Below are 19,789 nucleotides of genomic sequence, written 5' to 3' on the forward strand. Positions count from 1 at the left end.
ATTCCTCCAAGCCGGTGTGCAGGACTGATCAATAGTTACCGGAAATAGTTACCGGAAATTGCAGTTATTGCTGCACAAGGGGGTCACACCAGATACTGGAAGCAAAGGTTCATATACTTTTGCCACTCACAGCTATGTAATATTGGATCATTTACCTCAATAAATAAATGACCAAGTATAATATTTTTGTCTCATTTGTTTAACTGGGTTCTCCTTATCTACTTTTAGGACTTGTGTGAAAATCTGATGATGTTTTAGGTCATATTTATGCAGAAATATAGAAAATTCTAAAGGGTTCACAAACTTTCAAGCACCACTGTAGGTGCATTTAAAAAACAGAGAGAAAATCACATACTGTATGTGTATTAGACTTTAGAGGAATTTCAAACAACAAAATAATTTAGGAAAAATATTGAATGGTTTTGGAAATGTATCAAGCCTAAATTTGGAGATCTGAGCATAAAACCCACCATTTAAAGCTCTGTATGGTTTGAGTTAGTAATGTGAGTAAATAACTGGGGAGGTTTGTGAATAAATGGATATCATATGTAAATGGATAAAGAAAGAAACGGATGGTTGTCACTCTGCATCCTGAGAAGTGAATGATATGCAGGAAGGAAGGCGTGGGCCTGTAGAGGAAAATGACTAAAGCACGGCTGAAACCCGTCTTGAACGGTAGCAAGCCTGTTTTCGTTTCACGAGGATGTTGTGTGGACTGATCCTTCCTCCCAGCCTCACAGCTCATATCCTCTCCAGTTCACATGGGTAAGAATAGAGATCCTGCTGGTGAATGAGTCGTGAAGTCATGATCACAGCTGGAACAGGCCGTCGTGATACGCTGTTTTCACAGCCTTGGCTCTCAGACATGTCAGTGTTTCCATAAAAGCACATTTTACACATGTGTTGAGTGCAGAAGAGGATTCTGTGCTGCTGTAAAGTGTGGGCTCAGATTATAGGGACTGAAAAAAGGAATCTCATTTCATTTTATCCATAGTTTAAAATAAAACAGCGTTTAACTGTTGTTTAATACACTCCCCGGCCACTTTAATAGGAACTTGCTGTTGATTCTAAGATCCCTGTTCTTGGCTGCAGGAGTGGAACCCAATGTGTTCTATTTTTCTGTTGCATGCTGAGATGCTTTTCTGCTCACCACGGTTGTAAAGTGATTATATGAGTTACTATATCCTTCCTGGTGGCACGGTGGTGTAGTGGTTAGCGCTGTCACCTCATAGCAAGAAGGTCCTGGGTTTGAGCCCCGGGGCCGGCGAGGGCCTTTCTGTGCGGAGTTTGCATGTTCTCCCCGTGTCCGCGTGGGTTTCCTCCGGGTGCTCCATTTTCCCCCACAGTCCAAAGACATGCAGGTTAGGTTAACTGGTGACTCTAAATTGACCGTAGGTGTGAATGTGAGTGTGAATGGTTGTCTGTGTCTATGTGTCAGCCCTGTGATGACCTGGCGACTTGTCCAGGGTGTACCCCGCCTTTCGCCCATAGTCAGCTGGGATAGGCTCCAGCTTGCCTGCGACCCTGTAGAAGGATAAAGCGGCTAGAGATAATGAGATGAGATGAGACTATATCCTTCCTGGTGGCACGGTGGTGTAGTGGTTAGCGCTGTCGCCTCACAGCAAGAAGGTCCTGGGATCGAGCCCCGGGGCTGGCGAGGGCCTTTCTGTGCGGAGTTTGCATGTTCTCCCCGTGTCCGCGTGGGTTTCCTCCGGGTGCTCCGTTTTCCCCCACAGTCCAAAGACATGCAGGTTAGGTTAACTGGTGACTCTAAATTGAGCGTAGGTGTGAATGTGAGTGTGAATGGTTGTCTGTGTCTATGTGTCAGCCCTGTGATGACCTGGCGACTTGTCCAGGGTGTACCCCGCCTTTCGCCCGTAGTCAGCTGGGATAGGCTCCAGCTTGCCTGCGACCCTGTAGAAGGATAAAGTGGCTAGAGATGATGAGATGAGACTATATCCTTCCTGGCAAAAAAGCTCGTACTGCTCAATCTGTCCATTTTCCTCTGACCTTCTCTGATCAACTAGGCGTTTGTTTCCACCCACAGAACTGTCACTCATTTGATGTTTTTTTTTGTTTTGGCACCATTCTGTGTAAACTCTAGAGGCTGTTGTGTGTGAAAACCCCAGGAGATCAGCAGTTTCTGAAATACTCAAACCAGCAGTCCATCTGGCTCAAACCAACACCCATACCACAGTGAAAAAAAGTCACGCAAAAACTGAGATCACAGTTTTTTCCATTCTGATGTTTGAACATTGTGAACATTAACTGAAGCTCTTGATTTGTATCTGCGGGATTTGATGCATCGAGCGATCGGCTGATTAGAGAACTGCAGAAAACAGCAGGTGGATGTCGGGGTGTTTCTCAAAATAGCGTGTAAGTTCAGGTGTAGATCCCTCTGAATTTCCAGAATAAGCTTGCTAATTCAGAATTACACTTACACATCCTTACTCCTCATGATGAATTAACACATAATAAGGAAGAATATGACACTGTTGCTAGGCAACAACTTGCTAATTATAATTTAAGTTCTTTCTTTCTTTTTTGGGGGGGAGGAGACATTGCACGTGGGGAGGATACATTGCACATGGGGAGGAGACATGGCCTAATGGTTAGAGAAGCAGCTTTGGAACCAAAAGGTTGCCAGTTCAATTCCCTGGACCAGCAGGAATGTCAAAAGTGCCCCTGAGCAAGGCACCGAACCCTCACCTGCTCCCCCGGCTGCTCTAGGTGTGCTGTACATCACTCTGGATAAGAGCATCTGCTAAATGCCTGTAATGTAATGTGATAGAATAATCAGGAACAACAACATTACACTCAGACTCTGTTACTAAATTAAACAGAACTGTTAAAACTACACTGAAATTTAACTTCGCCTTGATCGCTAACCCAACTTCATGGATTCCACCATACACTGTCAGAAACAGGGGTCCAGTAAAAGTCCATTTCTGTCCCCTAAGGTACAATCTACACTAATGTACCCCCTAGGGCTCATTATTGGACCTCAAAGTAACTGTGTGTACCTTTTTAGGGCCAACAAAAGGTACATATATGTTCCCAAGCAGCATGTAAAGAGTACCTTAGAGGGTACTGATCCAGTGACAAGCCAGTGTACCCCTAAAGGTACAATAATGTACTTTATTTTCTGAGAGTATAGTGAGAAACTTCAGAGATTGATTTCGGAGCTGCCTGAGAATCATGAGGTCTGAAGTGATTAATACATCAACAGAGAACTTGATTTAAAAGCAGTTGATAATGAAAAGGTTCGTCCTGAACCTGCATGTGAATATAGAACAGCATTGCACAATGGTTTTGTTAACATGCCTGTACTTAAAAATGTTGCAGTGACGTTTTGGATAAAAGGCATAAAAATGCTCAAAGAACATCAAGAAAACTTTTATCGCAACCAAAATTTTTCAGATAACGTTAATATAACCTAACGGTGTTATCAGAGAAGAGTGACGGTGAAACGAATTTGTTGTTTATCTCATACTTTAATCATTTGGTTCAGTTTAATTTAAGAAGAATGATGTAATTTCTTAATGAGCTTCACGAGCTAGTGAACAAGCAGCATTTATCTCACAGGAAGTTGTACTGCATTAAATCAAACTCCTTCCTGTAACGTAAAGTGAACAGGACAAGTTTAGACGAGTCAGGACATGAAAATTGCAGTGAAGGACACTGAGATGACGGCGTGCCCCTTATTTCCACAGTATAGATTTTTTTTTTCTAAAAACGTGGAATAATACTAAAAGGCAGCACCAAAACCATGAAACATTTTTAACAGTCAGGTTTTTTTTTATTCTGTTTCAGCCTTCCTTGCATAAGCCTTACTGTAAATCAGACTTTTTCTTTAAAAGCAGATCTTCTGCTCCATCGAGGCTTTAAAAATTGGAGCAAAGCACGCTGGGACGTTCTAATAAAAGCAGTGTTCCCATAACCTTCCGTTCCAGCTCTGTGTGTGTGGGTGTGTGTGTGTATGTATGGGGAGGGAGGGGAGTGTGATCCATTTTTCAACAGTCACGTGTTTCCTCTGTGGACTGGAGCGTTTGATAGAGTAACCCACTTTACACAAACGCTGATACTGCAAACACAATTTATAGGATGTGAATCAAACCTTTTAAATTAAACCGGTTTGTGAAGATTTCCAAAAATCTTCCACGTTATCATTCCGGAGGCAATTCCCAACCTGGAATTTTTGCAAACACAAGAGTCAAATGTCCAAAAAGCAATAGTTCAGTTGAAACATGTCCAGAACGTTCCCTCTGAACCCCAGGGTGAAACCTATGAGGCATGTTGAAACCAGGTGAGGGGGCGTGGCCTAGAGTTTCACTGCAGAGTTGTATCTCAAGTCAAGTGAAGTTTATTTGTATAGCACTTTTAACAATAAACACTGTTGCAAATCAGCTTTACAGAATTTGAACGACTTAAAATATGAGCTAATTTTATCCCTAATCTATCCCCAATGAGCAAGCCTGTGGTGACAGTGGCAAGGAAAAACTCCCTCAGACGACATGAGGAAGAAACCTCGAGAGGAACCAGACTCAAAAGGGAACCCATCCTCATTTGGGCAACAACAGACAACATGATTATAACATTAACAGTTTTAACATGAAGTCAGTTTCGTTGATGTTATAAACTCTTCATTGATGGAAACTTGAGTGCAAAACTGTTCATGACAACTATAGTCCTTAGCCATAAAAGCATTACTGTAAGAGTCCAGAGCGTCCTCCAGGTGTGACTTTCAACTGTCCACATGGGGCCGTCCTCCACAGGAGCGATGCAATGAGACTCCAATCAGACACAGGGCACCAGGATGGATCAGGCAGGTCCAAGGGGCAGAAGAGGTTCAGCATCTCGATCCCAGGACTGACATGTAACTCAGAGGGACAGATTTTTTATTTTTTTTGGGGGGGAGAAAAAACAGGTTGTTAGGTATGCCCAATGTCACCTGAATAAGTAGGAACAGTATACATTTTGCGCTGAGTGCGAGCAGGGACTCCAGCGAGACTAACTATGACAGCATGACTAAAAGGGGAGAGCCAGAAGGTAACACAGGCATGAGGGAGCCCCGGGACATAAAGCAGCAGCCACTACACCATCAACAAACTCGAGTGAGCAAGCGAGTGGGGGACTGACAGCATCCATACATCCCAGTTTACCAAAACACTCTGTCTGAGGACCCTCCAGATCTACACCTTTACCTCATAAACACCATTAATCAAGTTTCAAATCAAATCAAGTTTATTTGTACAGCGCTTTTAACAATAAACATTGTCGCAAAGCAGCTTTACAAAATTTGAACGACTTAAAACATGAGCTAATTTTATCCCTAATCTATCCCCAATGAGCAAGCCTGTGGCGACGGTGGCAAGGAAAAACTCCCTCAGACGACATGAGGAAGAAACCTCGAGAGGAACCAGACTCAAAAGGGAACCCATCCTCATTTGGGCAACAACAGACAGCCTGAGTATAATATTAACAGTTTTAACAGGTATAACCCTCAACTGTCCTCATGGGGCCGTCCTTCACAGGAGCAGTGTGATAAAACTCCGACCAGACACAGGGCACCAGGATGGATCAAGCAGGTCCGAGGGGCAGAAGAGGCCAGCATCTCAATCCCAGGATCAACATGTAACTCAGAGGGACGGGGGGGGGGGGGGGGGGGGGGAGAAAACACGTTGTTAGGTATGCCCTAAAAATGACAAGTATTAAATCTGTGTGGTAGGCTCGCAGAGATGAGAGTCTTTACATCAGGCATAACACACAATGGCATGTTAATATGGTAAAAAATATATCATGACCTGCTCTGGCTGGATGCTTGATTGGGTGATGGGAGCACACTCCTCAGCAATGATGAGATGCAGATGGGACCCTTAGGCCTGGCCAAGACAATTCAGTTACATTTCACCGGGTCTGGGACATGCGACAGAATGTCTGATGGCCGATTCCCTGCAGGCTACGATAGCCAGTCGAGGTCCCCACCGTCTCCACCAAAAGATTTCCTGTTGACTCCATGTAACTCAGAGGGACAGATTTGGGGTGGGGGGGAGCGAAAGAAAACACAGGTTGTTAGGTATGCCCAATGTCACCTGAATAAGTAGGAACAGTATACATATTGCACCGAGTACAAGCAGGGACTCTGGCAACTAACTATGACAGCATAACTAAAAGGAGAGAGCCAGAAGGTAACACAGGCATGAGGGAGCCCCGGGACATAAAGCAGCCAGCCACTACACCGTCAACAAACTCGAGTGAGCAAGCGAGTGGGGACTGACAGCATCCATACATCCCAGTTTACCAAAACACTCTATGTCTGAGGACCCTCCAGATCAACTCCTTTACCTCATAAACACCATTAACAAAAGGCTTGACTAAACAGATATTAACACAAGGCTTGACTAAAAAGATGTGTTTTCAGCCAAGACTTAAACACTGAGACTGTGTCTGATTCCTGAACATTACTTGGAAGGCTGTTCCATAACTGTGGGGCTTTGTAAGAAAAGGCTCCGCCCCCTGATGTAGCCTTCACTATACGAGGTACCAGCAGATAGCCTGCACCTTTTGATCTAAGTAGGCGTGGCGGGTCATAGAGGACCAGAAGTTCACTCAGGTACTGTGGTGCAAGACCATTCGTGCTTTAAAGGTCAATAGTAGTATTTTATAATCAATATGAAATTTGATTGGGAGCCAATGCAGTGTGGGTAAGACAGGGGTGATGGGGTCATATTTTCTAGTTCTAGTAAGGACTCTTGCTGCTGAATTTTGAACTAACTGGAGCTTGTTTATGCACTTATTGGAACATCCAGACAGTAAGGCATTACAATAATCCAACCTGGAGGTAACGAAAGGATGAACTAGTTTTTCCGTGTCATGTAGTGACATTAAATTTCTTATCTTAGCAATATTTCTGAGATGAAAGAAAGCTATCCGGGTAACAATATCAATGTGAGTTTTGAATGAAAGACTGGGGTCAATAATCACTCCGAGGTCTTTTACTGCAGCACGTGAAGAAACAGAAAGGCCATCCAGAGTTACTGTGTAATCAGAAAACTTACTTCTAGCTACATGTGGTCTGAGGACAAGCACTTCAGTCTTGTCAGAGTTAAGCAGAAGGAAGTTAATAAGCATCCGGTGTCTAATGTCCTTAACACATTCCTCAATTCTATTAAGCTGGTGTCTCTCATCTGGTTTTGCAGAAACATACAACTGTGTGTCATCAGCATAACAGTGGAAACTAATACAATGTTTATGAATAATATTACCCAGAGGTAACATATATAAAGAAAAAAGCAGTGGACCCAAGACAGAACCTTGTGGAACACCAAACTTTACCTCAGTACGTCTAGAAATATCACCATTTACATCAACATACTGATAGCGATCAGTTAAATAAGAGCTGAGCCAGGAGAGGGCCATTCCCTTAACTCCCACAACATTTTCTAGTCTATCTAGAAGAATGGAATGATCAATGGTATCAAATGCTGCACTAAGGTCAAGCAACACAAGCAGCGAGACACAGCCCTGATCAGACGCCAACAGTAGGTTGTTTACTACTTTAACCAGTGCTGTCTCTGTGCTATGATGAGGTCTAAATCCTGACTGATACATTTCATGGATGTTATTCCTATGTAAATATGAGCATAACTGCTGTGCCACAGCTTTTTCAAGGATCTTGGAGATAAAGGGGAGGTTTGATATTGGCCGATAATTGGACAGCTGACAGGGGTCAAGGTCAGGTTTTTTAATCAGGGGTTTGATAACTGCTAGTTTAAAGGATTTGGGTACATAGCCAATTGTAAGAGAAGAATTTATTATTTTTAGAAGCGGTTCAATTACTTCAGGTATTATCTGTTTGAATAGACGTGTAGGTAAGGGATCTAGTACACAAGTTGAGGCTTTTGATGCCGAGATTAATGAAAGTAATTCAGTTTCTCTAAGGGGAGTAAAAGATTCTAATTGCTGATCTGATACAGTTTTATTGTTAACTACAGGGTCACTTACATTGTCTGACCTTAAATTAGTAGTTTGAATTTTTTTGTCGGATATTTTCAATTTTGTCATTAAAAAAATTCATGAAGCTGTTGCTACTACATACTACAGGTGTGCATGTGTCTATAGTGGACTTATTCACTATAAGTCTGAGAATCTGAGAACTTCTTTAAAATTATAATAAAGTTCATGCTTGATTTGTATATTTAATTTCCCACTCAGACTTCTCCTGCTGTCTTTAAGCTTTCACTCAGTTTCTCTCAGGGCGTGGCTCACCTGATTCTCAGGAATGCATTAAAACACCCACGCCAAGGACTGCTGGCTGCTCTCATGGCTGGTTCTGTCATTAGAACAAAGTATAGCCACAGGGCGATGAGTGCTAACTATGAACTTTACAATCCAGTCAGAGGCACTGGAGAAATTCAGATATACTCTACTTCTTTTAACAGTTATCGCGGAACCTGAAATGTCAGGGCATAAAAGTTTGTAAAACCCCCCCCCATGGTTTCTGGGTAGAGAAAATTATTTCACAATTTATCTATTAAAAATTATTTAAACATGTAGGTGCATCCTGCAACAAAATAACAGTCCAACAGATAAATAATAATTAAAAATGTCTGAAGATAACTAAAAGAACAGGTTGTGGTTGGAGTCCTGCTGGTTGAAACAGTTTATGAGCTCATCCGGCCGACAGGTAATGAATTTATGCCATCATGTGTTGTCTGTTGTCGTCCACATTTCACGAAAATTACTTTTTTTCTTTCAATTCTTCACTGATTTTTATTCTTTTTGGCATGAAGGTAGGGGTACCTAGGGTGCATATAACTTCTACCCAGATTTGGGCTGGAGTGAGCCAAGCTGTCATTGACGGTCTCATTAACAATAACTAAACACAGCATTGTACCAACACCTGTTAGCAAAGTTTACTAACAAGCCAGTTAAAATAAAGGTAAACTGCTGTACTGTTACATCTCAGACCGGTAGCCTGAAAGCTAGCAAATGTTTGGTAAACGTTAAGTAGCCAGGCTTTGGTCATAAGGTACAGTGAGGAAATAAGTCTTCAACACTTCAGCTGTTTTTCTCTTAAACATAATTGCAGTGCAGTTAATCAGATGAAACATTGAGCAGATGTTAGTATTAACACAATAAACAACGCAGAAAAATAATTCATAATATTCCAATCCATAAAACATTCTGTGCAATAAAGTCAAATGATACAGGGGGTAAAAACATTGACCACGCTATAACTGAAAAGTGGGGCGGCACGGTGGTGTAGTGGTTAGCGCTGTCGCCTCACAGCAAGAAGGTCCTGGGTTTGAGCCCCGTGGCCGGCGAGGGCCTTTCTGTGCGGAGTTTGCATGTTCTCCCCGTGTCCGCGTGGGTCTCCTCCGGGTGCTCCGGTTTCCCCCACAGTCCAAAGACATGCAGGTTAGGTTAACTGGTGACTCTAAATTGACCGTAGGTGTGAATGTGAGTGTGAATGGTTGTCTGTGTCTATGTGTCAGCCCTGTGATGACCTGGCGACTTGTCCAGGGTGTACCCCGCCTTTCGCCCGAAGTCAGCTGGGATAGGCTCCAGCTTGCCTGCGACCCTGTAGAAGGATAAAGCGGCTAGAGATAATGAGATGAGATAACTGAAAAGTGTTTAATACTCGGTAGAGAAGTGTTTAGTGGACAAGACCAAATTGCAGCACAAATAATCCTGGAACAGTCAATGGAGTTCAACTCATCACTGTACATAACGTTTTTTTCATTGACTTTGAAAAAGCGTTGGACAGCTTAGACAGAGACATCCTGTGGCAGATCATGAGACATTACGATGTTCCTGACAAGATGATCTGCATCATCCAGAAAACCTACAATGGTATAAATTGTAGGGTAGCTCCTGAAGGTCAGCTGTCTAAGGAATTAAGTCACCACTGGAGTAAGGCGAGGCTGTCCACTCTCCTCATTTCTGTTCCTCTTGGCTGTCGATTGGATCATGTGACAAACAACAGTAAACAAATGTAATGGGATCCAGTGGACACTATGACCAGCTGGATGACCTTGACTTTGCAGATGGCATTGCTCTTCTGTCACACACCCACAAACAGATGCAAGACAAAGTGGATCTACTGGATGTATATGCCACATCAACATCAACAAAACCAAGGTGCCGATAGCTAAACACCAACCCAACAACAAGGTCACACACAATGAGGAAGTCGAGGATCTCACCTACCTTGACAGCATCATAGACAGCACAGGAGGAACAGAAAAGGATGCAAGAGCCAGAATGGGAAAAACCAGGAGAGCCTTTGTAATGCTCGGTAACACCTGGAAGGCACGCAACATCTCGACCTCCACAAAACTGTGGGTCTTCAACTCAAACATGGAATCAGTTTTGTTGTATGGGGCAGAAACTTGGCAAACAACAAAAACATTCTGGGGGGGGGAGGAGGATCCAGGCTTTTGTTAACAGATGCGTCTGTAGGAATCTAAGGACATGGTGGCCAGAAAAGATTACCAATGAAGAGCTGCTGACAAGAACAAAAGAAACACTCATGGTAACCCAAATACAGCGAAGAAAATGGGAGTGGATTGGCCATACCTTACAGAAACTGAGGAACATCACCACAAGACAGGCATTACAATGGAACTGGGCGGCACGGTGGTGTAGTGGTTAGCATGGTCGCCTCACAGCAAGAAGGTTCCGGGTTCAAATCCAGCGGCCGGCAAGGGCCTTTCTGTGTGGAGTTTGCATGTTCTCCCCGTGACTGCATGGGTTTCCTCCGGGTACTCCGGTTTCCCCCACAATCCAAAGACATGCAGTTAGGTTGACGTGGGGCAGCCTTGGGCTGAGGTGCCCTTGAGCGAGGTACCGAACCCCTGACTGCTTCCCAGGCGCTCTGGTGTGGCTGCCCACTGCTCTGAGTGTGTGCGTGTGTTCACTGCTTCAGATGGGTTCAATGCAGAGGATGAATTTCACTGTGCTTGAAGTGTGCATGTGATGAATAAAGTTAAGTTAAAGTCCTTCCCGCGCCGTGTGGCGCCGATCTCCGTTTCCGCAGCCCTCAGCCTCTTGCCTATTACATAGCTAGGGTTACAGTGTGGGGCTAGTCCTCTGGTAACTACGAGAGTTTAACTCCCCACTCACATCTGTATTGCAGCATGCCTTGCCAGATGGTAGTAGGTACCATTTTTATGATGGTCTTTGGTATGACCCGACCGTGAGTAGAACTCCCGATCTCCCGATCGAGAGGCAGACACACTACCACTAGGCCACTAGCTGGTATGTGACGAATAAAGGTTTATAAAAAAAAAATATTACAGTGGAACCCCCAGGGAAAAAGAAAGAGATGTCGCCCACAGAATACCTGGAGATGGAACACAACAGCAGAGATCCAGACAGCTGGCTCCACCTGGAATCAGTTGGAGAAAGAAGCACAGAACAAGACAGAGTGGAGGAAGCTTGTCAGTGGCCTGTGTTCCTCTGTGGAACCACAGGCGTAAGTGTAGGTGAGTTGGAGAAGTGTCGATCTGCAGTGATGGCTTCAGGATGCTTCCTGGATGAAAAAACAAATTTCTCAGAGTTCAGGTGGGATTTTGTCTCATTCTTCTACACCAACAAATGAAATGCTGGATCCTGATCTTCACGTCATTCTACACATTTTCTTTTGGGTTTCAGTGTGCTGATTGACCGGATCATTCCATCACCTGTATTATCTTCCTGTGGAACCAATTCAGAGTCTCCTTCACAGTATGTTTTGGATCGTTGTTCTGGTGAGGATGAAAGTCTGCACACATCTCATCCTCCTTGTACATGGAAACAGGTTCTTCTCAAGAATTTCCTGCATTCATTTTCCCTTCAATCATATGGATTCCTCTGGTACCCCGATAAGGGAAACACGATGCTCCCACCTCTTAACTTTACTGAAGATATGAGATTTTTAGGATCATATCCAGAGCCAAACATGGTGCTTAGGCCGAATCCCATTTCACCCCTTGGACCAACCCCTTGGCCCTTCCCCTCCATTTTGCGCGTTCACGTGAAGGGGTAGGGGTATCCCAATCCCAGTTAACGCGGAGGGGTAGGGGAAGGGGGAGGGCTTCTGTACCCCTCCAAACAGAGATTTTCCTGGAGCAGACTCCGAACGAAGGGGTTTGAGTGATTTCCCACAATGCCATGTGGATTTCAGCGAGATTTCATGCGGATTTCATAAAGATGGCGGTTCCCGCGGCGAAAGATTGTCATAAATGTATTTTCTCCATTATTTACGTGTTTTAAGTTGTTATCCAGAGGAAACACGCCGCTTGATTCGCTTTCGAGCTGAGAATGAGCAGCGATTTCTGAAATCCAAGCTGCTGCTAAAAAGCTTTGGGAGTGAGTATTGTTTTCGGTTGCTTTACTGCGTACGTTTTGTTCTGTTATTCTCGCTTTTATTGTTTACATGAGTGTTCTGACACCTCATTCTGTCGGATGTGGTGCACGAAGCGCCAAAGATATCCCATTCAGTGGTGTTAGTTAACAAATCACACCCTGCCAGCAGAGATCTCTGGCTCTGACTGTAGCGGCTGGTCGCAGCCAATGACGCATTTGGTTGCGTTTTGCTAACGTAAACGCTGACGGAGGTACGCGATGACGTATGCGATCGTTGAAGGGCTATCCCAATACGTAAGGGTTGAATTTCAAGCCCTATCCCTTGTAGCTCAGTTTCAAGGGGAAGGGCCAAGGGGAAGGGGGAGGGGTAGGGGTAGAAATTAGAATTGGGATTGGGCCTTAGTCTCATCTGATCACACTACACTCTCTCAGTGATCTACAGGCTTCTCCAAATGTTCTCTCACAAACTTCAAACCAGCCTCAACATGTCTTCTTTTCAGTAATGGAGAGGGAATGGAGACCATGGTTGTGGACTGCAGTGCTGATGACTTTCTCGGTGTCAGGTGTACCCACAGATCTTTCTCCAGCTCTCCGCTGTTGTGTTCCATCTCCAGGTATTCTGTGGGCGACCTCTCTTTCATATGCTCCTCAGCTCTTTGGATTCTCTTCTGACTAATGTTCTGACTGTCCAGTTGTGGAGGAGCTCCTGTGTGTTGTCAGTTGATGGTTGAGTGAAGAGCCTCACTGAGAAACCCATCAGTATCCAGTGTTGTTGCTCTGCTGCTCAACAGTCTTGGTGTGAAGAACTTGGGAAGCTCTTTGCCTCGACACATCATGAGATGTTTCTTGGATGACAGTTTGGTGTTTTCTTTTTTCCACAGAGCTGAAGTATGAACTTATCACCATGCACTGACTAATTAGCGCAGGTAGGAGAACTCGTTAGCACAATCAGCTGGGTTTCTAAATGTGTTCAATACTTTCTCCCTGTCTCATTCCACTTCACTGCACAGAACTTTTTTTTTTTTTAAAGATTGGAACATTACGATTTATTTTTCGGTGTAGTTTTATTACCAACATCTGATTCACATTTCAAGTGAATAGCTGCACTGGAAATATGTTTAATAGAGAGAAAAAAAAAATCTGTTAACGTGTTGAGTACTTATTTCTGCCATTGTCACTAACACAAGGTAAGGTATTTTATTGTGGGATTCAAACCAGCAACCAAGTTCACTAGGCTTGGTATAATATAGTGTCATTATGGTATCAGTTTTTTTTAAACTTAAGTCCCACCCCTTGACTGGGAATTGAATTATTTAAAAAAAAAAAAAAGGACATGACACTTTGTAAACAAAATTAAACTTTATTAGAATGTTATATTACATTGGCGCAGGTACCGGCTCACTGAAGCATGAACAGCGTCTTAAACACACGTCTCTGAACACAGTTCCAGTGATGAACACAGTCATTAGTATTTCTGCAGCGTAAATTAAAGGAGATAGTGATATTCACCCTCAGCTACAGCCAGTGATCTCGGAGAAAACAGAAACAATTTCAATCAACATTTTTCAATAATCCACATCTTAAATAAAAAGCCATCGATCCACAGGTTTACCGTATTTTCTGGAGTATAAAGTCCAATTTTTAAAAATTTTCCAGGTCTCTTAACCCCTTCGGACATAACGTACAATTGTACACATGAAGTTCCATAGGATTTTTCCCTCGTGTCTGAAGGGGTTATGGAAAAAAATTAATTCCTAAACACTCGTCACGGTGGTGTAGAGTCTCTGTCCCATAACGTTTGCAGTACTCAGTGAGCACAAATACTCTAAAGGACAGTAATTATTAAAATAATACTTAACTTTGGAAGGTACAAATATAGGCGGACACGTGACTGTGAAACACTGTGAAATGAGTAGAGGCAACATTCAGATAACGTCAGAAATGTCTTAAATATTTATCACAACACTGGATTTATAGATTCGTCTTTATAATCCGAAAAATACGGTAATTCTGTAATTATATCACAAGCACAAACCCGTCACCCGTTTATCATCATCAGCCTCACTGTACATCAGCGCAGCAGTGTGTGAGACAGATTAAACACCAAACCAGTGTGTATCTGATCAGACAGACAGGCAGAGAGAGAGAGAGAGAGAGAGAAAGGGGCAGGAAGGCAGACAGACAAAGGGAGAAGCAGACAGTGAGAGACAGACAGGCAGGCGGAGAGAGAGAAAGAGAGAGGCAGACAGGCAGAGAGAGAGGCAGACAGGCAGAGAGAGAGGCAGACAGATGTCTCTGTGGTTTTTTTTGCCGTTAGGGAAACAGTTGACACCATTAACAGTCTCTGATGGCGAAGCGGCAGTGCAGGTTTGGGGAGCGACGCTCAGGCCTCCACACCCACCAGCTCCGGAGGAAGAGGGTTTTTGGGATGTTTGCTCTCGAAATGCTGCTTGAACGTTTTCGGATCCGGCATCTGTGACTATGGAGAGACGCAGGTGGTTTAGAGAACACGTACGAGTTCAGCCAACCTGAAGAACATATTCTATACCCACACGCTGGTTTATTCTGTTTGTATTAGTTTCTCTAGTTATTATTCAGAACCGTTCACCTGTTCATTAAAACAAGTTACTCATTAGCTTCATAAATCACAACTCAGGCAGCTACAAAGCTCTGAATTCACAATGTGATGTCATGCTGAATTACTTACTGTTTTGAAGTTGTTGCTACGACAACAAATGCCCCAATCTCAAACCTGCACCGCTTGTTTATCGTAAACAATTTATATATTTGCGTTAGATATACGCAACTACACACTTATCGTATAAATACATCACTACAGCAAAAAGGAGACGAGACGCTGAGCAGATGTTCTCATCTTTGTGAAACAGCTGTAATGTTTATGCAATTCTGAATTATTTAGTTACTTGACGTTGTTGCCATGATGACAAGTCTGTAATCTCAAACCTGTTAAGATTACTTCATGTAAATGTGAGACGAGATGACGCGTTCAGATGAGAATTACTCCACTCCTGCTTTTAATTCGCTTTAACTTTCGAATTCTTCTTAAAGCACCGCCTTGCCGTGTTTAACGTTTCCTCAGATCGTAAGAAAACGTCCCTGAAAACAGGCTACGTCTGCGGTTAAGTTGGCGGAGATCATAAAGCTGTGTGTTATATTTGTGTTACAGATACAGCGTGAATTTTATTGCTATTTAGTTTCTCTATTTAATATTCGGAAGTGTTGTCTTTATCCTGCTCAGACACGAAGGCAGTAAAGTAACGGATTTCTCCTCGCCGTGTGGTGCACTGTATATACATTCAAATAACTTCTGGAAAATGGTCACATGACCTAAATTGTGTAATTTTTAATTATTGATTAAACACGAGTGTGTCGATGCACAGTATACACCATATCTAAATTAGATCCTGGACCAAATTAAATACATGACAGCTTTAAAAAGTCGCAGAGCAGAAAGGGTTAATGTTGGGAATGAAATATGCGCAAGGCGAACATCAACACTTATCTTTATTAAAATGTACTTATTTAATTTCAGTCATCTGAAACAGAGACCACTCACACACTATAGATCAGTTTAAATTCACACGCCCCCTACTGGAGAGCTTTTAAACTACAGCAACACATTTTAAACCTGATTCATTATTAATAATAAAAATGTAAATATTGGAGGATTTTTAGGAGAGTCATGTGACCTTTCAGGAAGAAAACCAACAAATATTCTACAGCACCAGATCTTCGTGTGGATGTTGTGCACACAGCGGTTTCACAACCTTACAGACGTGACATTCAGGAACATTTCATACCAAACAGCTCCAATGTGATATTTATTTATTTACATTTTGTTACTGTAATGGAAAAAAAGAACCGCAATCCTCCTTCTGTTTTAAGTTGTATTATTTATTATTAAGCTTTATATACAGTTATTATATTAAATTTCTCTGCTCCCTTGAAGTAAATGGATCTGAGTCAAAAATTAAATTTAAAAAAAAGTTTGCATTTAAAATGTTTTAATTATTTAAACTTTAATGTGTTCTGTTGGTGGTGATTATTTTAAAAAAAATTTAAAAATAAATTAATAAAAAGCTCTACAGCTCCAATAAGCAGGGAATGTTTCACTGGACAAATTTCAATAACGAGTTTAAATACAGATTATATTTGTAAAACAATCTGAAGGGGTCGGTGGATATTTTTTCCTTTAGTTTTAGCAGACAAATGCGGAATTAAAAAACTAGAGAAAAATAATACAGTCTTGCATTAATGTGTATTTGGTAAAATCTGATATTCTAGAGGACTGCATGGTTTATAGTGAGGTTCTCATCTCATCTCATTATCTGTAGCCGCTTTATCCTGTTCTACAGGGTCGCAGGCGAGCTGGATCCTATCCCAGCTGACTACGGGCGAAAGGCGGGGTACACCCTGGACAAGTCGCCAGGTCATCACAGGGCTGACACATAGACACAGACAACCATTCACACTCACATTCACACCTACGCTCAATTTAGAGTCACCAGTTAACCTAACCTGCATGTCTTTGGACTGTGGGGGAAACCGGAGCACCCGGAGGAAACCCACGCGGACACGGGGAGAACATGCAAACTCCACACAGAAAGGCCCTCGCCGGCCACGGGGCTCGAACCCAGGACCTTCTTGCTGTGAGGCGGCAGCGCTAACCACTACACCACCGTGCCGCGCATAGTGAGGTTCTGGAAAGTGGAAAATAAATTCCTGATATTCTCCAAATTCACCTGAACCCCTCGAAACTACTTTCTAAGCATCACGAACATCCAAGTAGCAATCATAAACATGTATTATAATAATAATAATAATCATCATCATCATCTTTTGGGCCATTTTGCAGGACTGATGTTATCACTATAAAAACCCTGTCCCTGGTACAGCAGCGCCCCCTGGAGGTCATGCTTTCACTTTCCTTCCTTTTTTCATTCCCAGTTTGTTCCAGAACATAAAGTGGAGTTTCCCTGCCTAGGGGTCGTGACCCCATGTGGGTCCCTTAACAACGAGGTCACTTATTTCGTTTATTTTATAATTTAATATCAGCTTTTATGTTCTTAAATTCTTCAACATTACTGAGAGTCACATTCAGAAGAGTCTTCGGCGTAGTCTCTTTCACTCTCCTTTCATACGTTTCCCCGTCCATCTCCCTCCGCAGTGTCTCAAATCACACACTGTACACTTACACACTTCTGCACTATTCTCAAGTGTTACAGACTTGAGCACGAGCGCTAACCGGGTTCCGGTTCCCGTCAGTGTTTGGGTTTTAAAAACCTACAGAAAGCTCCGTGTTAGTTTTGTGGACCAGACTTCTGGATTTTATAGTAAAGTCAGTATTTCTGGAGCTGAGACACAGATCATGACGACAATCACGATGACAGCAGAGACGTGGAGCTTGTCAGGGTGTCTAATGTCAAACATTTTAGTGTTGGATTCAGAAACCTGATGGACAGGATGGATGATTTTAAATCTTCCGGATGTACATAAGTGGTTAGAGTGGTCCTGTATTATTATACAGCTCTGTGTAAAACTCTTATTCACATGTAAAGAAATGCTGTAGAGCAAAAATGGCTTAAAAATAATGAAATGAAATGTTAAAAAAACATTAAAAAAAATGCTATAAACAGTAATCAGTGAGCCATAACAAATGAAACAAAGTCAGTATTTGGTGTGAGACGACCCTTTGCTTTAAAAAATAAATAAATAAAAATATCCCTCTCAGGTCCAGTGAGTGCAGTTTTATGCGGAAATGATCTGTAGGTTTTCCTGAGCATCTTACAGAACCAGCCACAGTTCTTCTGGACACTGACTGTCACACTCACTTCTTCATTTTACACCAAAACCCAGCAGCCTTCATTTTGTTTTCTTTTTTAATCTGAAAAGTGCTCTCTTATGGAATATGCTGCTCAGAAAAAAACAAAAAACTATTTTTTCCTGTAACATTTACTTTTGTGCTGGAAACCCCCAAACATTTGGAACTCAAAAACGTTTTTGGACTTGATAAAGTAGAAGTCATAAAATAGAAATCTGTAAAAGTTTGTATAAAAAAAAATAATCCGGGAGCTAAGCCTTTTGCACAGAACTGTATACAATTTTAAAATAAATGTATAGTGGTAGCCGAATGATCCTCAGGATGAAGAAGGTACAATGTGGAAAACAATACGTGGAGCCCAGTGGGTCATAATTTATATTGCTTCAGAAACTACGGTGTGTGTGTGTTGTGACCCACCCTGCACACCCCACAGGTGTACACCAGCGCAGCCTTCGCCGCCGTTTTCTGGTCATGGCCTTTCGACTTCTTGATCTCAGCCTGTTTCTTGGCATTTTTCTGCTGAGACTGAATCTTTTGGTGTCCTCGAGCCATGCTGCTCTGAAACACACACACACAGTAAACTGTATGTAACATTTACAGCGTCACTGTACGAAGCACATTAGCTGAACTTCAACGATGAGGCATCAGGAATAAGACGGGGTGTGCGCTGCTGTTCCAGCTAAATAATCAGCACCCAGTGCCCGAATGAAACAGAGTTACTGAAGTTGATTATTTTCCTACAACAGTAAAACCTGTCTGAGCCGGTTTAGTTTCCACACTCCCAAGGTGGGTTTGGGAGGGCGTGGCCCATATTAGTCCCTCCCACGGGCTCGGATTGACATGTTTTACACTTCCTTTATTTTTACATGACACTTCCAACACATGCACTCTGTTTCACCCGTATTGAGACAAACCCCGCCTTCTCACCTCTGATTGGCGAATCACGATGACCTTCTGAGCGAGGATTGGCTGTCAGTACTTTGTCTCTCGACGTTGAACTCTGGTCCTTTAAACAAAGTGACCAATCCGGAGTCTCCTGACGGAAAGCGGTTGGGAAAAGAAGAGACAATCACAATAACAGCACCAGGGCTAGGCTAACGCGCTAATCCGCCTTCACGGTGAAACAGACGCAGAGATGAGATTTACTCACGAACTAAACACCTTTATAACTTTTCACTGAAATATATTATCACGATAATCGCTTTAAAGCTGAACCAGTTTTTATAAATACGGGAGTTTGTTTGAAACAGCTGTTAGCAAGTTTACTTAGCATGAACCGCTTCACCACTAAACACCGAGCTCGCGCTCAAAAGCACTCTCAGTCTGAGTGAATTTAATAAACGAACTGGGAAAGTGAATTAAAAATAAAATATAAATTATTTCTAATTAAAATACACAGCACTGACTTACTTACGAACTTACACACGGCGGAGAGACTCGGAGTGAAGTTTACAGCTGTGTAAACATCAAACACTCCACACACAGGGATCTGCCGGGACGCGTCCCAAATCACAGCCTACTCACTACCCCTACACACTCAATCACTCCACACACACACACACACACACACACTGGAGCAGGGATCTGTCCAGGACG

The 19,789-nt window shown here is 42.8% G+C and overlaps 1 protein-coding gene across 4 annotated transcripts; it reads right to left on the reverse strand.

Moving 5' to 3' along the window:
- Positions 1 to 13,691: 13,691 nt before the first annotated feature.
- On the reverse strand, positions 13,692 to 19,715 carry znf706 (zinc finger protein 706). Of its 4 annotated transcripts, none has more exons than XM_060942401.1 (4): positions 19,616 to 19,715; positions 19,121 to 19,229; positions 18,611 to 18,751; positions 13,692 to 14,830 (listed from the first exon to the last, which is right to left on the reverse strand). In XM_060942401.1, the coding sequence occupies exons 3-4, from the start codon at positions 18,743 to 18,745 to the stop codon at positions 14,735 to 14,737; spliced, it is 231 nt and encodes a 76-aa protein (XP_060798384.1). In that variant the 5' UTR covers positions 18,746 to 18,751; positions 19,121 to 19,229; positions 19,616 to 19,715; the 3' UTR covers positions 13,692 to 14,734. The 4 variants fall into 4 exon arrangements, with proteins under 4 accessions (XP_060798384.1, XP_060798382.1, XP_060798383.1 ...); XM_060942399.1 differs by having other exon boundaries at positions 19,604 to 19,712; XM_060942400.1 differs by having other exon boundaries at positions 19,608 to 19,709.
- Positions 19,716 to 19,789: the final 74 nt, after the last annotated feature.

Source organism: Neoarius graeffei, chromosome 16 (assembly GCF_027579695.1).
Source record: "Neoarius graeffei isolate fNeoGra1 chromosome 16, fNeoGra1.pri, whole genome shotgun sequence".
In the NCBI taxonomy this organism is placed as follows: Eukaryota; Metazoa; Chordata; class Actinopteri; order Siluriformes; family Ariidae; genus Neoarius; species Neoarius graeffei.

Excerpts from the sequence above, each read along its gene's own strand:
- znf706 (XM_060942401.1), bottom strand. The coding sequence starts at position 18,745 with ATGGCTCGAGGACACCAAAAGATTCAGTCTCAGCAGAAAAATGCCAAG. Across the intron at positions 14,831-18,610 it reads ACACCTGTGGGGTGTGCAGG|TCACAGATGCCGGATCCGAA; the intron begins GTGGGTCACAAC and ends GTCTCTCCATAG.